Genomic DNA, 20572 nt, shown 5'->3' with positions numbered 1-20572 from the left:
TATAGGGGGGGAAAAAAACCACCAAGATTGATATAAAATCTGTGACACGGAGGACGTAACCTCAGGTACCTTTGAGCTCATGATCTAAAAGTGTAACGTGGGCGGCTGACGCCTTAAACAAATGTCCACCTCAGACACATCTTACAATGCTTTATTGGCAACCTCCACATTTGCTCTTTGCCAACAATTAGCTATATGATGTGGCGTATGGGGAATAAAAAAAAAGTTCGACAGTGCACTTATTAGTTTAACTCGGTTGTAATTTGACTCATTATGCATGCAAGAATGCACATAAATTAACTGTGTAAATAGAGTTGGCATCAACATTTCCTCTTGTGAAATTCATTACCACTTCAGGAGTGAGTGGGTCTACGCCCCAGAGACTGGCAGAGGAAAAGGAGTGTGCAAGCAGAAAGAATTGGCACACCGCAGCACAACACTGTTGACAATAAGCAAGAATAGGTTTAGTAAGGCTAAACAGACAGGCATGTTAACACTAATGCAGTCAAAGTGGGAAGAGTTAAATAAAGTCAAAGGTCACCGATTAGAAACTTTTTGGAAGGTCAAAAGGCAAAAGGAGAGGAAGATCTGTGGCTTTGAGGAAACCTCATCCAAACATGACATTAAAGATGTTATTTAAAAGTCCAAGACAACAAAGTCCCTTGACGTTAAACTGAATTTCCGAAAAGATTAAAGAATATCTCCATTATGCCGCTCCCGTTTTAAAAAAACGCAGCATTTCATTTTATGCCCCGTCGGCTCATAAGCTTCAGTGGCTTATCACCCGCAGACAGACTTAGAAAATGAATGGAGGAGCACAGTGTAAGTTGTAAAATTACCATGTTAAAAAAATAAAACTATGAAGGAGAAACCGTACAAACGGTCTCTTCTGGAGGTGCAGTTCAATGTGATCAAAGGACTGATGTTTTCTTGATCTTCGTGCTTCCGTAGAATTACATTAAAATGAATGGTTTGACATTTTGGGACATGTTTTCATCTCCTTTCGATACCACTCTCATGACTCTAAATACAGAGCTGCAGGTAGCAGCCAGTTAGCTTAGCACAGAGGTTCCCAATTTTTTTTTATCCACTAGGTACCAAATCAAATATCCCAAGAACCACTCCCTAATGCAGATACCGTTTTGTCATCAAAATAAAATTGGTCTAAGAAAGGCTAAATAACAACAACAACAGGCTGCAGTTTCAAAATCAAAGAACACATTTATTAGTGTGAGCTCTCACAATACTCACTCAAAAACAGCAGGAGGAGGCGCATGGAGAGATGTGAGCAGCTTTCTGCTCTCTGTCCCTGACCCGTCAGGTCCAGTGTTGTCACAGGGCTCTCGACTGACTTTTTCAAAGGTTACAAGGTCCAAAAAAATATTCTGCTTTTTAAAATCAAAGGCCGACGAGTCAGAATCCAACTGTGTGAAGCTCACATCAGCGTTATGACATGTCGGATGTTGACGTGACATCACGCAGCGTAGCTGAGCACATTCTGTCACGAGTACAAAGTATGTAATAACTCTTCTCTGAAAATAGTAAAACAATGTTGCCATTTGTTTTTTTTCTCACTTCGATAGCTGAAATTATTAATTTGTTCATGTAAATTTAACTGTTTATGGTTGAATATATTTTTTTATTTGGATATGTAAACGAAGCCATCAATTGAGTCAACGTAAAATATTTAATGTAATCAATTACTTAATTATTTCTTCTTTGGCTTGCTCCAACATTGTATTTTTTCCAATATGATAAAATGAAATAATCATTGTGGGGATTTTGGCTCTGGTTAGAGGGCAACTGTAGGCCTTTCAGCGAGGCTCACCAGGCGTACAGTCAGTGTTACAGGCACCATAGTTTGGAACTCGTATACTGCAGCATAAGAAACAATGTTACCTTTGTGGAGCAATTTCCAGTCTGGATGCTAAACTAAACCAAGCAGCTGCTGCCTGAAGACATGTCAGAGTGGCATCGATCTCCTCATCGAATTGTCTACAAGGAAGCAAATATGTTTTAGAAATGTTGAAAGAATTTTTTTTTTATTTTTTTTAGGTAATTCTTGATCAGAATACAGAATCAGCTGAAGCAGTTAGTTAGTTCAGCAGAGGGGAGCAAAGATTAAAGCCACAGACTCGAACAGGAGGAAATAGCCACAGTCTTCCAGAGAATCAAACTCAAATCACCCATTTCCATTTTAGGGCCCGGGTTTTATTTTTAATATCAGATAGATCATTAGTTTCCTGGCAGAGAGTAGTTATGGGTTCCCAGCCTGTCTGATTAACCTTACCTCCTGGTAGTAAAGGCGATGACGGGTCGTCATCCCAAGCATAGTAATGACTTGTATTACCGTCCTCCATCTCACTGCTGGCTGCAGCGTTACCGTTGGCCACGTTTTTTTTGGATTTCCCCATGAAAAAATTCTGCATGCTGGAGTTGAATCTGGTAAACAGATGGAACATAATCCCTAAATTAGAGATACTGAAATAGTTCAGCTTAGAGTCCAAAAAGGGGAAAAACAAACAAGATAGGACATTCAGTGTCAAGATTCATATTTACAAAGATGGTTTACTGGCATTAGATGAAAGGCTCCTAGTTGTTTGATACATAGCATGTATTAACTAGCCAGAATAAACTGTTTATTCTTATTTCTTCTACAGAATTTACAGTTACAGTGGCCCACTTTCTTAAATAATAATAGTAATAAAAAACCAAAACAGCATCAACATTACAGTATACACAAATTGGCTGACATATGCTGTTCTTCATTGGAGTAGAAAGGGAAGAGAAAGTCCCACAAGTTCCCAGAAGAAAATCACATGGCTTTCATCAGCAACACGGACCTTCAGAAAGACCTTTGGAGTGCCATTACATAAAAATGGATCACAAATACACCCGCGCTGCCTTTGAACATAATGTGTGCAGAGAAAACACTGGCAGCATTACAAGATCTACCTTATCCCCTCGACACCTTCAGAAACATTCAAACTAAAACAAAAAAAATTCTCTGATTATAGGATACTGTTTGCAAGACAGGATTCAATTACATTTTTTTGCAAAGTTATTTTTCATCTGAAGGCAGAATCTTTAAACAAAACATGTATTTTGTAGATTGTGGAGCCAAAGAACAACAAAAGGTAGTGGAAAATGACCAGACAAAACAAAAATGTAGCTGGATTACAGTCATAAATAGTACTCTTAGTTAAACACAATATTTATCATTTAAAAAATGTCCCCTAAATGAACCTTCAATGGTTGTCTAAAGAAAGAAAATACTGCTATCTGGAGTCAAAGACGAGGAGCTAAACACACCTAGCTTTAGCAACCGAGCACATTATAATCCTCCAAATAACAGGTGCTGCTATTGTGTGGCGTCATTGTATGAACGTTTTAAGTGACAATTTGGGCTGTCGAGGGTAAGCCAATAAAGCTAGCCATCTAATGCCGCAGAAGTTTTTGGTTTAGTTTGACATTATCACCAAAGAGACATTAAATTGCAGACATTTACTAAATGTCAAACGTGACGGAGTCAGAGTTTGAACTGCGGTGCTGGACACAGACGAGACGGCTTGAAGATGGAGATAATCTTGTGCAGATTGCATTTTGTCTGTTTTGGGACCCCATAGTAAAACCCTCCGTTTTTAATCTATCTAAAAACAAATGCTCATGACTTGAGTATTAAAGTGTGCACTTATTACGATTATTGTTAAATTTCAATTTATTTGGCAGCATGTCTGCTACTTGTTATTTGCCGAGAGAAAACTGTATCGCAGCAGAGTCCAGGAAGGTCACCTCGGAGCACTGATCGCGCTGCTATATAAAACCCACTCTACTCCATTTTGACTGGAACGGCCCAAAATGGTCAGCGGATATTTTGGGCAAAGGGAGACATATGACAGCATATCCTACAGTAAGCACTTCTTTCCTCCAAATGAGAAAGGAGAGGAGTGATCCGGTTAAGCCTGTGCTCTTAGCCACTGCAGAGGGAGAAAGATTAAACTCTTATGGCAGGGAGAGAGCAGGCTGCTGCTGAGTGTAACACAGATTACCAGCTGGACAGAGACAGCAGCACAGGACAGTGTGGTTGTTATTATTCAGTTTGGACTGTAAAGACACAAATATGGCCTAATGGAGTCTGTTTGCGCTGAATGCCGACAGACAGACGATAAACAGTCTGATCTTTTGATAAATAAAATACTAAAATGTACTTTGATGAAGTAAAACGCATCTGAAATAAGGATTAGAAGTTAATTATGTGTAGAAACCGAACCACTGAAATGCCACACATAATACCTAGAAGATGCCAAAGAGACTCACGTGGGGAACAGTGAAACTGCATCAGAGTTGTGTGAAATCATTTTTTTAAAATTGCACTCTGCTTTTAGCTTAATTCAGGACTGGAGCAAGTTTTCTACCAGAAGGCTCCCTGGTTGAATCTGCTGCTAACATCTGGGCAGGGAACATGAAAGGGACACTCCCCTCCAGCTGGAAACCCACTGTTCTCTTGTGTACTCGTCAGCTCGCAGGTGTTAGAGTGAAAGGGTGTAAAAGCAGAGTGCGTTAACATTCAACCTGCCTGATGACACAAGAAGCATTTATAAAAAAATAAAAAAATATATATGCAGAACTCACTTCATGACCAGGATGTAGCCCGCATACATGACGACCAGCACCAAACTCTCCCACCTGACAGGAAGAAACATACAAGATGAGGGATAAAATGGCAACTTCAGGTCCACACACACACTTATAAAGTAAAAATACAACAACATCCAGGATCTATTATTGTTTCTCAAAGTCTCATCAGCCTGCTACAAATATTCAGGAGAATTGATAAAAGAAGTTACATATGCAAGCAGGAATCATCATCACAGCTTTTGAGCATGGATATTTCTTCTTTAAAAAGCGAGACTTGGCCTGCGTCAGCACTCACACACTTCCATTAGTACACTTAATTTCGTAGTGTGTGAATTTTGACAAATTGCACACGGCTGTTGTGTACTTGCTGGAAAAAAAAAAACAACCACAACATCTAAAGCGTCGCCCGCAGAAATATCAGTCGGCTTTGTTTGGTTATTTAACTAAAGAAAAGTGAACATATCTTCATGCCATATTTTGTGCGCAGAAAAAAAAAAAAAAAAAAAACATATCGAAGGGTTCAATACAACAACAGTATGCTTAAAAAAAAGAAAGTGTGGCGACGTGTACAACTTGTATTTGTTCAGTGTGGCCTTCAACGCAAAATCTGCAGCTTCCTCAGCCAGCAGTTGTTTGTACCCCACCAGGCTACTAACAGTGCACTCGATGTCATACTTATCAGTGTGAATGCACTTGTGCACTCAAAGTAGTCCAAGTTTGCAGATTTAGACACAGCCAAAAACTTTTGCTGTAAAGTGACCATTGATAAATAACCACAGGATTCAAGTTATATGGTAAATCATGCAACAATAGCACAGTAGAAGTGCCAGTCAGACAGTCACTTGCAGCACTGTCTTTAATTTGCTAAAACTCAGACAATGATGTGTTTTTGTTATTTACAAATTTAGATTTCCAGTCCTGAGAAAAAAAAATGTGCAGTTTTCTGTAAAATATGAACACATCGACAGTGTAACTGAATGAGTAACTTACCAAACTATCTTTTCATCATAGATGAACTGAAATTTAACAAACAGTTTTTAGATTAGAAATTAAAAAAAAAAAGACATTCAAAGATGACAAAATTCACAGCTGGTGTTCATCAATTAATGCATGTGGTAACTTACTGCAATCAAAGCCAAAACCGACAGGATGTAGTAGAAGGAGTCCCTGAAAACAGCCCACCAGGTCAGGATCACCACCTGAGAATTTACATGTTAAAGAGATGCATTTTGTAATCTGTGTGTATCCGAGTTCGGGTTAATACATAGTCGAAGGTACTCGATATATAAATGGTAGTGACTTTTAACGAGCTTAAGAAACACAGTTGTGTGATCCGTTTACAGATCCACAGTTTAGTTCTCCATGTTCACTAAAACCAGTTCAACTTTTGAGAAAACTAACCGCAGCAGATGGTTTTGTTTCCCCCTCAGCAAAATAAATAAATAAATAAAAACTTCTGCCACACGTGCTGCTCTGCAGTCTATAAATGAACAGAATGATGCAGAAGTCATTCTCTCCCTCCCTCCCTCCCACTCACTCACACACCTGTCCAGCAAAGATCCCACAGACGCCAATGATGCATAGGACGTTGAAGACCGCCGAGCCAACGATGGTCCCCACCCCCACATCACCATGGGTGATGAAGACACCTGCACACGAAGAGGGAGCCAGTCAGAATAAGCTGTGACACTGACCATCTGGGAATGTCTGAGCATATACACGTACACTCTGTGTGTGTGTGTGTGTGTGTGTGTGTGTGTGTGTGTGTGTGTGTGTGTGTGTGTGTGTGTGTGTGTGTGTGTGTGTGTGTGTGTGTGTGTGTGTGTGTGTGTGTACCAATGACAGATGCAAAAAGCTCTGGCGCAGAACTGCCAGCTGCCATGAAGGTGGCTCCTGCAACGTCTTCACTCAGATCAAGTTTCTGCAGACATGAAGCAAAGACGGTTGGTTTACGCAGACAAACCAACAGTGGGTTTTTTTTTTCATCTCGGACAGATGAAAAGACTACAACTCCCCAGTACCTCACAGATCTTCTCCAGCGACGTCACAAAGTATTCGTCACATGTTATGGCGAGGGCCAGAAACATGTAGAGTGTCTACAGAAAGAATCAGAGTTACATTTGATGAGTGTATGTGTGACATGGACAAAAAAACAAAAATATGAGCATACATAGATACATCTGTAATCAGCAGAAATTAGCCGAGTGAATTTATAAGCTTTGCCAGAGCAAAAATATTCTCAGTCTGAAGGACGGGTGAAGGAGAAAGTCAACACACAGCACAGCACCCAATTAAAACTAAACATGCATTAAATTCAAATGGAAATTCAGGGACGAGTCATTTCCCCTCACGATGTGAAAAATCAACGGGGTCTGCATAATCCCGCCGCCGCGGTGAGACGGGAGTGCGGGAGGCAGGCTATTTCAGCAGCTGAGGCCAGATCTATAAATTATAGATCAGGCGTGACATAATCGGGGCCCAGTAGCTCTGGCAGGCATGCTCTGCTCTATGCTATCCACAGGGGGCAGTGTAGGACTGCAGTGGGAACAGACCCTTCACACATTTCATCCTCCTCTCAGCAGTGAAACCAGGACAGTATTAAGTCATATTTCACAGTGGAACATAAAGCTGAGGACAGCTAAAGAGGTGGAGGTGTAGTTAACTGGATTGTATTTGGTCAGATTTGAAGTAAGACTCTTGGCCGTGAACATATGTGCATGCGCCACTATGGAGAACTCTCTCAGCCTTACAACAGGACTCCCACTCCAAGTCAAATGTCAAATTCCCTGACTTTCACTGCTGAAATTTCATGACCTACAATGAACAGGAAAAACAGGCTGCCATTGAGCCGAGCAGAAAAGAAAGAGCCAGCGACATTTCTGTGAATAACGGGCCGGCACATGCTCCTCCAGGTTGCGCAGATATCGGAAGAAATTGAATACACATGTTTAAATACTGGTTGCAGAGGCAAAGAATTTATCTGACAATAAAAGGTAATTACCTCGCAACTTAACGAGCTACATCTTGGATTTCTGTCAGTGACCGCTAATGCTACCAAACATACACATTGACAATAACGTTATAGCCACATACACGCAATACATCACATTTTGATAAATGGCAACTAACATATTCTGACTCGGCATAAAAATGATCAAATTCCCTGACTTTACCCGTCTAAACAAAAAAGAAAAAAAAAAAAGAGTTTTTAAATGCCCTTATCTGTGGGAACCCTGTTACAAGGATAAAGACATGATACGGGTTTTAAATGTGTGTGGTCCAGCTCTCGTTAAAGCTGAGGAAACATTATAATATGATCTGCCACTTTATGCAGCAGGTATCCTCCATCATTGTACTGAGGAGTGCTTCACCAGCTTCTTTACACCTCCGCCCAAACTGGCTCTCGTTCATCATCACCTGTGAACTTGTTGGGACCATCAACGTTGAAAAGACACCGCAGGGGTCAACTAGAACTGGTGACAATGAGGTCACGCCACACGGTAAGCGTTTCATGAGCTTAACCTAGTAATGCGACCAAACACGTTCAACTTTGATTTCTTTTAAAGTCATGAGCTGAGCTGAGAAAAGGGAAATTTTCTAAAGGCAGTTAAATTCAGCATGAAGAGCTCATTCTTTAAAATGAACAATGCTGAATGACTCTTTGAAAGACACGGGTGGCTTGTGACATAAAGACAAAAGCCACCCGTGGATTTCCGAGAGTTATTAAGTATTGTTCATTTTAATGAATGAAAGTCTTCATGCTGGATTTAACTGGCTTTAAAAAGTTCCCTTTTCAGGAGAGCTCAACATGACTGAATGCAGGAAATAATAGTCTCTAATATGAAGAAGCAGCTCAAAGAAATGTATTCTTATGACTCATGCTAACAATTTAAACTGGGACTGGAAATACCGTACCACCATGTTTATGAGGTTTTCTACACCCACTGCTGAGCAGAAGAGCTCCTTTGGGACAGTTTTATGAAACAGAACCACAGAAGGAGACTTGTTTCTTAGTTATATCATGTCAAGCCAGTAAGCCCTTTTTGTTTCCCATGTTACAAGCCCCATTAAATGATTGTTTCCAGTAGATGTTTACATTATAAAGAGATATTTTTGAAGAAGTCGTAACTTTACTGCAAGACAATCAGCTCAAATAATGATCTTTCAGTGCAACTTATCTTGGTCTACTTTGGTATTTTTATTCAGTTTTGATTTACTTGTATTCCTTTCACTTGCAGTTGTACTGTATTATAGTATCTGTCTGCATGTATTGATTTGTGTTCTCACTCCTCTGCACAAGTTGAGAAAAGACATTGGAAATGGGCACAATGTATTGTGAGGGATGGATCATCCTGGTGTCAGTGTGCACTGCAGCAGAGCAAAAATATATGCTATCGACTCAAGTTACATTTTATTACATTACATTGTTTTATAATAGAAAAATAATTGTATTTTGTTGTCCTCGTCGTTATTCTCCCATATACTGTCCTGAATAAATCCATTTTCAACCGTGACTCTACTTTGAATTTATAAATGGTTGCATGTTGACTTTAATCATTTGAGTAATTTCATGTGTCAGAAAAAAAAACTACCAACACCACAGTTCATTTTTCCAGCTGTTAAAGCCTGGAATGTCCTTATAGTATTGTAAAAATATTCCAAATTCACCTGAAACAAACAGGGCATGTCTAAATATTGAATACAGACTGAGATCATTTGTGATGCAGGTGCAGCTTGTTTAAAAAAAAAAAGAAAAGAAAAAAAAAAAAAAAAAAAACAGTCCTCTTACCGCCACAATGTGCAGCGCAACGGCTCCACTCTTTCGTTCAGCGTTGGTGAAAACGTCAGTGGGGAACTCGCGTATTGCTGAGGAGGAGAGGAAATGTCATGGTCACCACACATCAGCAGCATGACTGCGAGGTGCAGCTCCCCGCCCCACCCCGACGGGACCGCGTGACTTCATGATGGGCATCGGTCTCGGAGGCACGGGCTTGCGGTGCCCTGTTGGTTCAGTGGGCTTTCACCGAATTACTTTGCTTGTGTTATTCCTTCACCGCCGTCTCTTTCTACTAGATTATCCAACACAGTGAAAATGTCTTGTATACTTAAACACTGGGGCATCACAGGCAAAGAGGGTCAAATGCAAATTCAATAGCAGCCTGTGATCATCATCCAAATAAAGCCAGAAACACAACAATCAAAAGGTTTATGGATTTTCAGAGGAACCGAAAGAGTTCAAACACTGTTTGAAGTACTCTGCAGTGTGTCACACCACTGAGCAACCAGTGACTTCATACCTATTTAAAGAAAGAAAAAAAAAAAAAAAAAAGACCATCACATCTCCTCAAAACTGATGTAGAAAGCTTGGGCTATATTAAGAGCCTGGAGTCATACAGAATTAAAGCAAGCAGGCAGAAAAGACTCCCATGCTGAGGACTCATCATCCATCATCCAGAGCTCCAGCTGGAGCACAGTGTGATCATGGTACCACCATACGGCCCGCATCTCTGGGAGGACGGCCACTCCGCAGTGCACCTGGCTGGATACAGAAGCAGCCCGTCTCCCTGACAAGATTCAGCATCTGCGGAGAGCGGCCTCTGTCCAACTTGAGCTCCAGGCTCCCATCTCACCCGCCCTTGTAACAAGCCTGCAACATTATAAGCGTATTACTTACACAAGCCACAGCTATCTCCGAGCTACAGTTAGACTCGTACACTATCCAACTGAAATAGCAACAAAAGACTCAGCCACGCCAACAGCTGATACACAGCACCTCTTTGATCTAAATGCAAACGTGCTCACAGCGACGATGCCAACATGCGGACGTTCAGTTATATCTTACCCTGTTTAAGTTTAGCGTCTCAGCACGCTAACATTTGCTAATGAACGCTGATAACATATACAGAGATATGGTGGCGTTGAAAAAAAAAAAAGATTGCATAGCAGAGTCTCCAATAATTTCCCCCAAACCACAAATGTCTGTACAAAACTTTGGAGCAGTTGCTTCTGTTGATGTTATGATATTTCACTGGATAAGTAAAAACTCAGTATAGCTGGTGGCACCAGACCAGAGGTTGCCAAATCTTTCAGACCACGTACTATGTACAACTTCCTACCGCGGAGAGATTTTTTTTTTTTTTCAAAAGTTAAATTCCTTTGTTTAACCATGTAGTAGCCTCAGAAAGACTAAATAATATTAGAAGGCTGTTGGTTGAACATCAAAAAACATTGACATCTCTTTCTAGAAAAGGCTCCATTTGGGCGCTCAACTCCGACTCCCTTCAGCATTTAAAGGTCCGTCTCATCGGTCAGGTCCAACTTGGCTCTCATCTCGTAGTCATTTAAAAATGCCACTCAAGACCCAGTGTCCAACTAATGTTGGCGTCATGTGACCCAACGTGGCTCAGAACAAGCAGATATTATTTTTAAACGATTGAAGCGATTACCAATATCCTTTTAAATAATTACAATGTGATTTGTAAATGTAATAACTCCTGTCTGTAATAAAATGAGGATTTTTTTTTTGGACTTCGGTCAGTTGGAGTGTATTTTCTTTTTAGGTCTTTCAACAAGGCTGTTGCGCTCCACCAGGGGGAGCCTTATGTACCACAGTTTGAGAATCACTACTCTACAGGAAGGACAAGTGATCATACAAGGTCATGAGGATGTATCCCCTGGGGGCCGGAAATGAGTGTACGAAATGCCGAGTGGGCGACTAAATAACTGACCAACCTCACCATCACTGCAGTCATGACACTAGTATAGAAAGTAAAACAGTAAATAGGACTACTGTGCTGCAGTACTTTTTCAAAAATGAATCTGATGTCAGATCAAAATGTTATAGTCGGAGGCTGCAGAACAATTCTGTTTACAACAGAAAACAAAGACAAGATTCGGGCCCTTTGCCACATATGGAGTCGTGAAGTGGAACAGTGTTCACCTGAGACTTCTCACTGCATCCGTCCCAACCTCACCGATGTCTGCTTTTATAATACTTGCTGGCATTCACGCATGACTGAGCTGGCGCAGCGCTCCAGACCCTGTACATGCAAATCAAACACGCCACAGGATGCAGTCCAAGACCACTTCATCAACCGCATGCCTCCTGGCTTACAGCACATGAATGGAAGTGTGATATATATTCATCATCAGGTGTCATCTAGCACATAAATGTTTGTTACAACATGGAGGAGCTACGGCACAAAATAAACTACGACGCTCTCTGGCGATGGGACACAAATTAATCAGACCTTAATTGGTACGATTTTTAATGCCTCGTGTAATATTGCACCTCCCGACACAGCAAATGCACCCGATTGGATTAGGGGACAGAATGGTAACAAGTTGATTATGTGACCTTAATGTGTAATGAGAAAGTGAAGAACACCTGACTGACATTGAGATCGTACAGCAACACCGACTGTGGCAGGCGGCTTTAGTTCATTTCGTTTCAGACGAATGTGCCGACGTTTATGTGCCGAATGAAACGTTTCGGAAAGCCGACGGCCTCAAGCAGAGGCGCAATCAATTACAGGATTTGTGAGCTGTGCCCGCAGAGGTGACTGAAAACAAACTGATGCCAATACAGAAGTCTAAAGTCCCACTGATACCTCATGGCCAAACAGCCCCACAAAACGTATCACTCTCTCTCCAGAAGGTTAAACGTTAAAAAAAAACAAAAAAAACATAAGAAACATGGAAAAAGTATTAGGTGCGAGTTCCCTGCCGTCCGATCCTTTCACCCCCTGCCTCCATGTTCTCTTAACTGCCCTGCAGGTCTTCAATTAATCAATAATTAAATGCCATATCCATCCAAGCTCTTTCGTTACATGGCCCGTCATTTGCCACCATGTGAAAAATCAGCTCTGGCTGAGAGAGAACAGTAAAAATAGGTGATCACAAAAGGTGTTTAAAGGGCGCCAGCAGAGCGATGACGGGTAGGCTGAGGTCACCTCGCCGTCCCTGTAAACATCCAGTCAGACAGCGTCTGCAGGGTTCGTCTGCGTCTCCTCACAGCAGCGGTCAAACCGGACATGAACATGCTTCCACAGCCAATTCCCACACAAGGACGGGACGGGACAGGACGTGCACACGGGAGTGCGACGACAGGCAGATTGCTCAAGTGATGCATCTCAAATGAGGTTCATAAATAGAAAGCTAAATAATATCTACTTCGGCTGAATCGTTTGCACAGAAACGGAAGAAATAAATTAGAAGTGCCAGTGTTATGATGCAGTGCACATGTAAACTGAAGAAATAAATAGCTCATAATATATTTATTTTCAAATCATTGTAATAACTTCAGGTAAAGCATACGATATTAGCAGGTAACAGCTTTATGCATTTAAATTGTTTTCATCAACTAATCTGCCACTTATACGTTTGATTAGTTATTTGGTCTGTAAAAATGTTCAAAAAATACAGAATTGAGCATCTTGAATTGTTTGTTTTGCCCATGTAATACTACAAATAATCAAAGTACACCATTACATAAGTCAAAGAAAGATCACCACAATAGTCGGTGTTTTTTCTAATATAGACTTCATTGTTGTGTGCGTGTCATTTTTAACTTAAACATCCGATTATTTGCAGGCTTTATTTTTCATGCAATACGACACCGAGACCGACGCTCTACAAATATGTGAATATCTGGCATATTGAACCAAAAGATATTTCCCACTTTGTTTTCCAGAATTTCTGAATCTTCCGGTAAATATTTGAAAGACAAATTCTGCCAAGCGAGCCGCTTTCAGAATGAAATCTTTTCTGCTGAATAAAAATATTCTGTGATTGGACATACGGGAGGGAACAGCTAAAACTTGTATCTGTCCTGCTGTTCTCGTGTTTGCATGGGAGTACCATCTTTCTTTTTTGAAGGCAGTGCAGGAGGTTTGAACGAGGGACGTGTGGACTGGCACTGCAGGCAGAAAGCAACAACAACAACAAAAACAAACACAAAAATTTAAAAATCTAAAAAAAAAAAATTAAAAAAGCCCTCTTCAGAATCTAAGCTACAAATCTATAAATAAACCCTGTTGGACACCTGACGGTACTGCTTATGCAAGAAATTACTGGCAACACTTTTGTTCATCTGTCTCCACAGCCCTCTACTCCTCATCTTATCAACCCCAGAAGTCATTTTAAGTCCACAGAGAGTCGTCATGAGAAGTGTTGGGAGGATTTCATGAGGTGCGTTGCTGCCACAGTCTACATTAATACTTTGGAGGCCATTATTGACTAAACTGGGGTTATTAAGGGACAGAAAAAAGAAAAAGAAAACATAAGATAGCTATCTTATACCCATCAATGAAAATTCAGGGGGTCAATATATCACTTGTTTCATAAACTAAGAATACAGCGGATGATGTAGTCATGTAACATTTTCTCTACTAGCAGTCGTTTCCACATTTACAACAAGTATAAAAACTCTCATGAAAGTAGCCAATCGTACAATCAAAGTTCAGCATGATGACCTCTGTTCTCTCGTGCCGCTTCACACATCTATATTTTTTTTTTCAAAACCTAGAATAATTTTTATTTTGTAAAGAAGAAAAAAAAATGCTGAACAATCAGCAGCTTAATAAAATTGATTCCATGAAAAAGTATGGTTAATTGTTTTGCTTTGCTTCCTTTAGTTATTCATTAGCTGAAATAACTCGGCAATGTTATAATTTGCTGATGTGCTAATATTTTGAGACATTTAGAAAAAGGCGTTTTAGTCTTTTTCTGATTAAAGGAGAGGTTTTAAGTAAACTCTGGCGAGGACCTCGCTTTATTGCAAATGTTAAACATTTCAAATTCCTGCTTTTATTCCACACACTGTAAACAAAGGGTACACTGTTAGATTTTAACCTGATAAAATTCTAAAATACTTAGTGTTAATACACAGGGAACTCTACAGTTGTAAATCTCACTTAATATACAAAAATCCTCTCAGATAACCTTAATTTACTGATGGATTTAAGCCACACGAGGCCGGCCATTCTTTACATTTCTGCAATTGTTATTCCACAATCTGGTAATATTCCAGATATCATGGTGCCGTTACACAACGGAGCTCAGCATCGTGTACCTTCTGTTGTCCTAGAGAGAGGATGACTGGCAGGATCGTGCACACAACAGGCCAGTCTTAACCCAACACTCCTGCCGCGGTGGCCTGGGCAAAAACCTTTAATATAGATATTCCGACTGAGATGGAGCCATGGAAATGTCTGCGTTCATCAACCCATCTAGTCTACAACTGATAAACCTGACTAGATCAAGCCGATGGGGGAAAAAAACCACAATGCTATCAAACATTATACAACCGAATAGAAATATGACGCGAGCAAAATGTTTTGGCTGAGTGCCTGGTGCTACCTTCTGTCGCAGCCCGCGCACCGACCCGCAGACCAGCCAGGACATTAACCGAATACAATTGACACTCTACTACAGCAGTCAAGAGACTCTTCAGAGAAGAATGATTCCTCTGGGTCATTATTAGCCCATTAGATAATTAGCTTGCTCCAGCTGACATCAGTGAGCAGCAGCATGATGCGACTGCGACCGGCAGCCGCTCTTGTAAACATGACGACAACATCACGAGTCGACTTGCGGGGAATTTCTCAGTCACACAGATTGATGATCGTCCTCTCGTTAAGCGAGTGCCATCACATGGTCATCTAAACACTTAAAACACATGCAATTTCAACTGCATGAACTCACTTGCATATCTATTACACTTGTGCTTCAAGCATGACTTCCTATCAACCTTTATGTGACTGTGTGTGAGCAGTCAGGCTGTTGGTGGACCAGAAGACTCCCGATTCAATAACCTAAAGGGGACACCGCTGTGAAACGTATGCATTCAGCTGTGTACACGAGAAATACATAAACATCTCCCTCAGGGTAGCTCCGACGTGACAGAGAACAGAGCTACTTTTCTGCCGTGACCATGAGCTATGAAACCTGGCGAAATGTCATTTCCGACCTCAGTTTGAATAAAAAATTAAAAAAAAGCACTACGCTCTGGCCAAAAGCAGGACATTTATTCGCAACAAAAAAGGCAGCAAATCTGAAGCCGAACAGAAGAAAGAGGTCAGGCATGTTTGGAAGTGCGCGGCACAGGAAAAGAGCTCGGTGCAGGTGCTCGTGCCTGCGCGCCTCTCTGTGCTGCATTGTTCCATCGTTGGCATGCAAGCGAGAAGCAAAGCGAGGTCAGTTTCCATTATGCAGAGCAGCATAATCCCTGCTTGTGTAATTCCCTTTTAAAAAGCCTCCTTCTGGTGTTTCCCTCGAGTTGAAGAACCTGTATTCCAACGTGGACGGGCTGCTACCCGCTGGCAGCTTCACCCGCCATCTTGCCGCCAAATTTCCAGCATGAACCCCCCCCCAGCCTCACTTCCCCCAAAATAAACCTCAGATCCTGCCTTTTGTTTTGCCAACAGCAGAACTCACTCTACGAACAAATATTTACGCCAAATCAACACTGGCCCAAAGAGGAAGTGACATCACCCTGCCAGAGCTGCAGAGTCACCCTCGTACTTCCTCCTCATCCACACCACTTCTCATGCCCAACATGAAGCATATGCGCCCCCTTGCCGTGAACACATTCGTGCCATCTCTAAAACAACTATAATCAAATCGCATCTGATTAATTCGGAGTACAATCCAAGCCGTTCGAAACCCTTCGCTTTGTTGTTCACGTCTACCTTTTGTGCTGCCGCCTGGCTTCTACCGGTACAATTAGGCCACTGAAGTGGGAGTTTTCCACACAAGATATGTTTATTAAAGGCAAATGATTCCTCCTACAGGACATTAGCTACAGTGCTCTGCGCCCTCTCCTAATTTCGAATGCTCTACAGCTGGCATCAGATGCACATGGGGAGGGGAGACATGAGAAAGAGTATAATCTAATATTCTGCATGCCTCCCCCCGCTAAACCTTAAACCATTTCTCTGCAAAAGACTCATCTCTGATCATGTTCCTGACACAGCCTGGAAGAGATCATAAAGCATTTGAATCCCTTGCTAATAACAGCTGTTGTGTTTGTTACAGAGTTTCTGTAAGTTTCCCAATTTAAGTGAGAAATAAGAGTGCATTTGTTTCAATCGTCATGGGACTGTTACAGGGAAGTACATCTCAGGGGGCGGTGTGACTCAAGGTCTGCATGTGACGGTTAACTAAAGTGTATCCAGAGCTTGCAACAGCCACTTGGAGTGTAATTTAGTCCCTTGTAGATTGGACGCTTGCAATGCAATCAGGCAAGAAGCACAGAAAGCAGGTTGGACGGCACCTTGTGTTTTCCAGGAGTTATTACTGAATGGCCAATAAAAGAGGCACTTATGATGAATGGCTGCCTTGTAGCAGCACAAGTCGCAGGGCAAGCAAAACAACATTAGCGCCCCATGAACCCGGGAAAGGGCTCCCTCAGTGATCACAGAAATAATGATGAGGAAAAAGGCTGAGCCCGAAGCTGGCCGAGTGTAATCTATGCAGCCTACAAACAGACGCCTAATTAAAAGTGGATCTTCAGAAGTTGCATAAACTCAGCATAAAAGTAGAAACGTCCAATAATAAGGTGCATCCAGTCCAGCCTATGGGTTCCATCCACGGTCAGTGCTTTCTCCCTGGCGGACTGCAGACCAGTACCAACAGCGGCCTGCTGCAGGATCATCAGCACTGGGCAAACAACTACACAGGGAATCCGGACGAAGAAGTGAATCTGTGATCCGAACACGCGTCTCACTTATTGGTGAGAACAGTGCGATCCCTATGGTCAAGTCATCTATAAAAATGAGTCCTCATCATGGGCCATGAAGATGGCTATTCACTTTGGAATTATGGAGATTGTAAACAAATTTGTTTTCAAAGAAAGATTCGACTTTTTCAGTGCAGCGTATTTAACCGCCTGCCTGATTCATCCTGCCTCATCTCACTGATGAGATTTAGCGTCATTAGCAATAATGCCAACCAACAAGTGCAGCATTACACAAATCACCTGGCTCGCACGGATTGGAAGGTCTTTAAGGTTGTTTTTTTTTACCCTCGTTTACAACTGGTTGTAAGTAGACTTTCAAGAGGCAGTAAGTGAACTCCTTTGGATATTATCTGCTTATATCGTGATCAGACTTTGTTCATAATTACACAAAAACAGTCACAGTGAACGTTGGATAAATAGAAGCAAATCTGCAACTAAAAGTAATTGGGATAAGTAGTCAGCAAACCTAGAGTCTAATTTTAGTTTGCCGTTCACAGGAAGCAGCCGTTCACAAGACTGCTCTGATCTCACAAAGCTTACAATGAAGAATCGTCAATTAGCACAAAGCTGAAAAGGATTACAAAAGTAATTGCTGATATCTATCACCTACAGACACATTGCTTATAAATGGAGACTATTTAATACGGTGGCTGCTCTCCACAGAAGTGAACAACCCACCTAAGATGAATCCAAAAAGGGACAACACAGCAACACTCCGGTTAAAAAAAAAAAAAAAAAAGAAAGCCCAGAGTAGCAGCTAAAAGCCCGAAGGAGCTGGTTAACATTTGTGTTTATGAGTCACATGTAGATTGTGGTTCACTGTTGTCTGGTGTTCATGGCAAGACGCCACAGAATTGTTTGGGAGCAACGTGCAGCATGACATAAAAAGCAGCACTGCAAAACAAAAAGATTCCCTCAAGAGTCCTTTCAGATCCCCTAAAAATATATATATATATATATATATATATATATATATATATATATATATATATATATATATTTGCTTTTGTCGATCTGATGTTCAAATATGCTCCAGGACAACAATATTGCACAATAACCCCAATCATAACCACCTAAACTGCCCTCAACAGGCTGACGCAGAGCAACCCGTGATCTTAGGTGGTCGGATGTCTGCAGCCACCACAGGATTATTTATGAAACTAAGAGGAGTCATATGATGATCTCACACTGGCAGGAGGGTGCAGAACAATGGTGGGATAAAGGAGGGAGGACTACAGCTGATAAGAAATGTGCGGAATGTCAAGTCCAGTCAGGTGCGGTAGACAGTTCAGGGGGGGAAAAGGCAATCCTACAGGATTAGAAAAAAAAAAAAATAAACTTCCAGCAGTCTTTCAGCACACTGTGACTTTGAAAGAACGTTCACATCTTTAACGATTACAACACTTAATAGTTCAGTGTCAGTGGGTGTAAAAGTGCGTTTTGCTCGTTTCCATGCTAAAATAGCAGGTTACAACGCTGACGATTTCACTAATCCATGAGGGATTGTGCCTGCTGTGACCAGTAATGAAGTAATGGCCCGTCAGTCCGCGCTGAGTCACTTGTGATGCAGCCGAGTAAAGAGTAAATCTAACACTTGAAATTGCTTCAAAATTGTCTGTGTCCTGGTGTCATATTCTGTGTGCTAGTCAAACAAAGTAACACAAATTCCAATATTGAGATGAATTATTTTAGGAAAATATTCATTCTCAGGGGTTAAAAAAAAAAAAAAAAAAAAAAGAATCTCCTTCAAGAGCTCTCCTTTCCATCTACGATTAAACACTGACTTTAAATTCAGAGGAAGGCAGAAGCATAAGAAGAGTCCAAATGGGACTAAACTTCTAACCCCGGCAGCTTTAATGCCATTCTCTTCCCACCGAGCCATGCAGGATCACAGAAAGCTCATGTGAGTCAGTGTTTGGAAAAACAGAACCAGTCACACTGAGTCAATTCGGACGACATGGAAATAAAGAACAACAACAAATGACTGAAGGAACATTTCGTGCTTTTGTAATCACTGGTTGTTTGCCGTTTAAATCGTTGGCTTCATAAAAAAAAAAAAAAAAAAAGTCCTGAGAGTTTTCGTAGCCTGATGCAGATGTCAGCATACAATCCAGTGCAACTAATTCCAGAATGCTTCTTCCTTTAAGTGTATCAAAGATGCTGTAACAATCAATAGCGGACCCTTTTAATAGCTCTCATGTTCCTTATTACTGAGTCACAACAATATAAACCCAGCGGAGAGTTAAATTAAAGCACCATATCAGCTTAGAAACGCCACAACTCCTATGTTTTTTCTACCAATTTAGTGATGTTTTTGTTTTTTTTCCCCCTGAAACGCTAGACACCATTTGAATAGATTTCAATTATAGATACCTGTCTTTAGACTGTATTAGTTATGCAACGTATAATTTCTCAATTCTGAGCTGCTACACAAAGATCACAGTCTCCTGAGAATGTAACTGTTGTATTTACAAAAGAAAATATAATTGTTTTGCATTATTGTTTGACTGAAGAATTGCTGTGCTCAACACAAAAAGGAGAAATTGGCAGGCCAAAAAAAAAAAAAAAAAACAATCGGCAGAAACTATCAAATATGAATCTGTATTGAAAATATTTTTGTTTTTTTGGGGGCAGCAGAACGAGGTGTTACCAACAGTGACATTATCACCCCATGATATTAAACATGTTATTCAACAGAAGCCTGTTTAGACTTCCAGGAGACCAAGAGATTAATTTGCAGTCGTGCTTGTTTTGGTGTCTAACAATTCCTGAGAAAAATCTCTGGTTCTGTATCTGCTAAATGCTCAACGATGTTGGCCAGCTACTGTTAATCTAGAAATCTTGATCAGGGTTATTAAAGGTCCCATATTTTATACATTTAGGTTTCAGTTTGTTTTTTGGTTATACAGCAGAGCTAGGTGCTATATAAACACAGTAAAAGTGTCAAAACGCTTAGTACACGGAGAAATGCCCACAGCCCGTATTGAGGAACCATTTGGACTTCCATAAATTTGTGATGTCACAAATTCCCACTCATGTCACATGTCCGCCCTCAGCACAACTCGCTGTCCAAGCTTTTATGTGGGAGAAAACACTGAGCCATCATTCTGTCAAGAGTGAAGAAAACTTGGTTGGCATTGGCGTGTGTTCAGCCAATCAGATGAGAGGGTCATTGCTATCAATGCGCCCTGAAGA

At 41.1% G+C, this 20572-nt stretch overlaps 1 protein-coding gene across 2 annotated transcripts in view; it reads right to left on the bottom strand.

The window, feature by feature from the left end:
- slc24a4b (solute carrier family 24 member 4b) overlaps positions 1-20572 on the bottom strand; it is a 38559-nt gene that overhangs the window by 10140 nt on the left and 7847 nt on the right. For both annotated transcript variants that reach the window (XM_069708589.1, XM_069708588.1), the window contains exons 3-10: positions 9428-9504; positions 6660-6734; positions 6475-6559; positions 6184-6287; positions 5763-5837; positions 5629-5654; positions 4633-4686; positions 2351-2442 (exon numbers count right to left, since the gene is read on the bottom strand). In XM_069708589.1, the coding sequence (XP_069564690.1) occupies positions 2351-2442; positions 4633-4686; positions 5629-5654; positions 5763-5837; positions 6184-6287; positions 6475-6559; positions 6660-6734; positions 9428-9504 (588 nt within the window). The remainder of the gene's footprint in view (positions 1-2350; positions 2443-4632; positions 4687-5628; positions 5655-5762; positions 5838-6183; positions 6288-6474; positions 6560-6659; positions 6735-9427; positions 9505-20572) is intronic.

This window comes from Brachyistius frenatus, unplaced genomic scaffold (genome assembly GCF_029030835.1).
Source record: "Brachyistius frenatus isolate BFR_SWC_R1_liver_20210118 unplaced genomic scaffold, ASM2903083v1 Contig_76, whole genome shotgun sequence".
NCBI classification, from domain to species: Eukaryota; Metazoa; Chordata; class Actinopteri; family Embiotocidae; genus Brachyistius; species Brachyistius frenatus.
The sequence above is the reverse complement of the archived record's forward strand: the minus strand, read 5'-3'. Positions and strand labels throughout refer to the sequence as shown.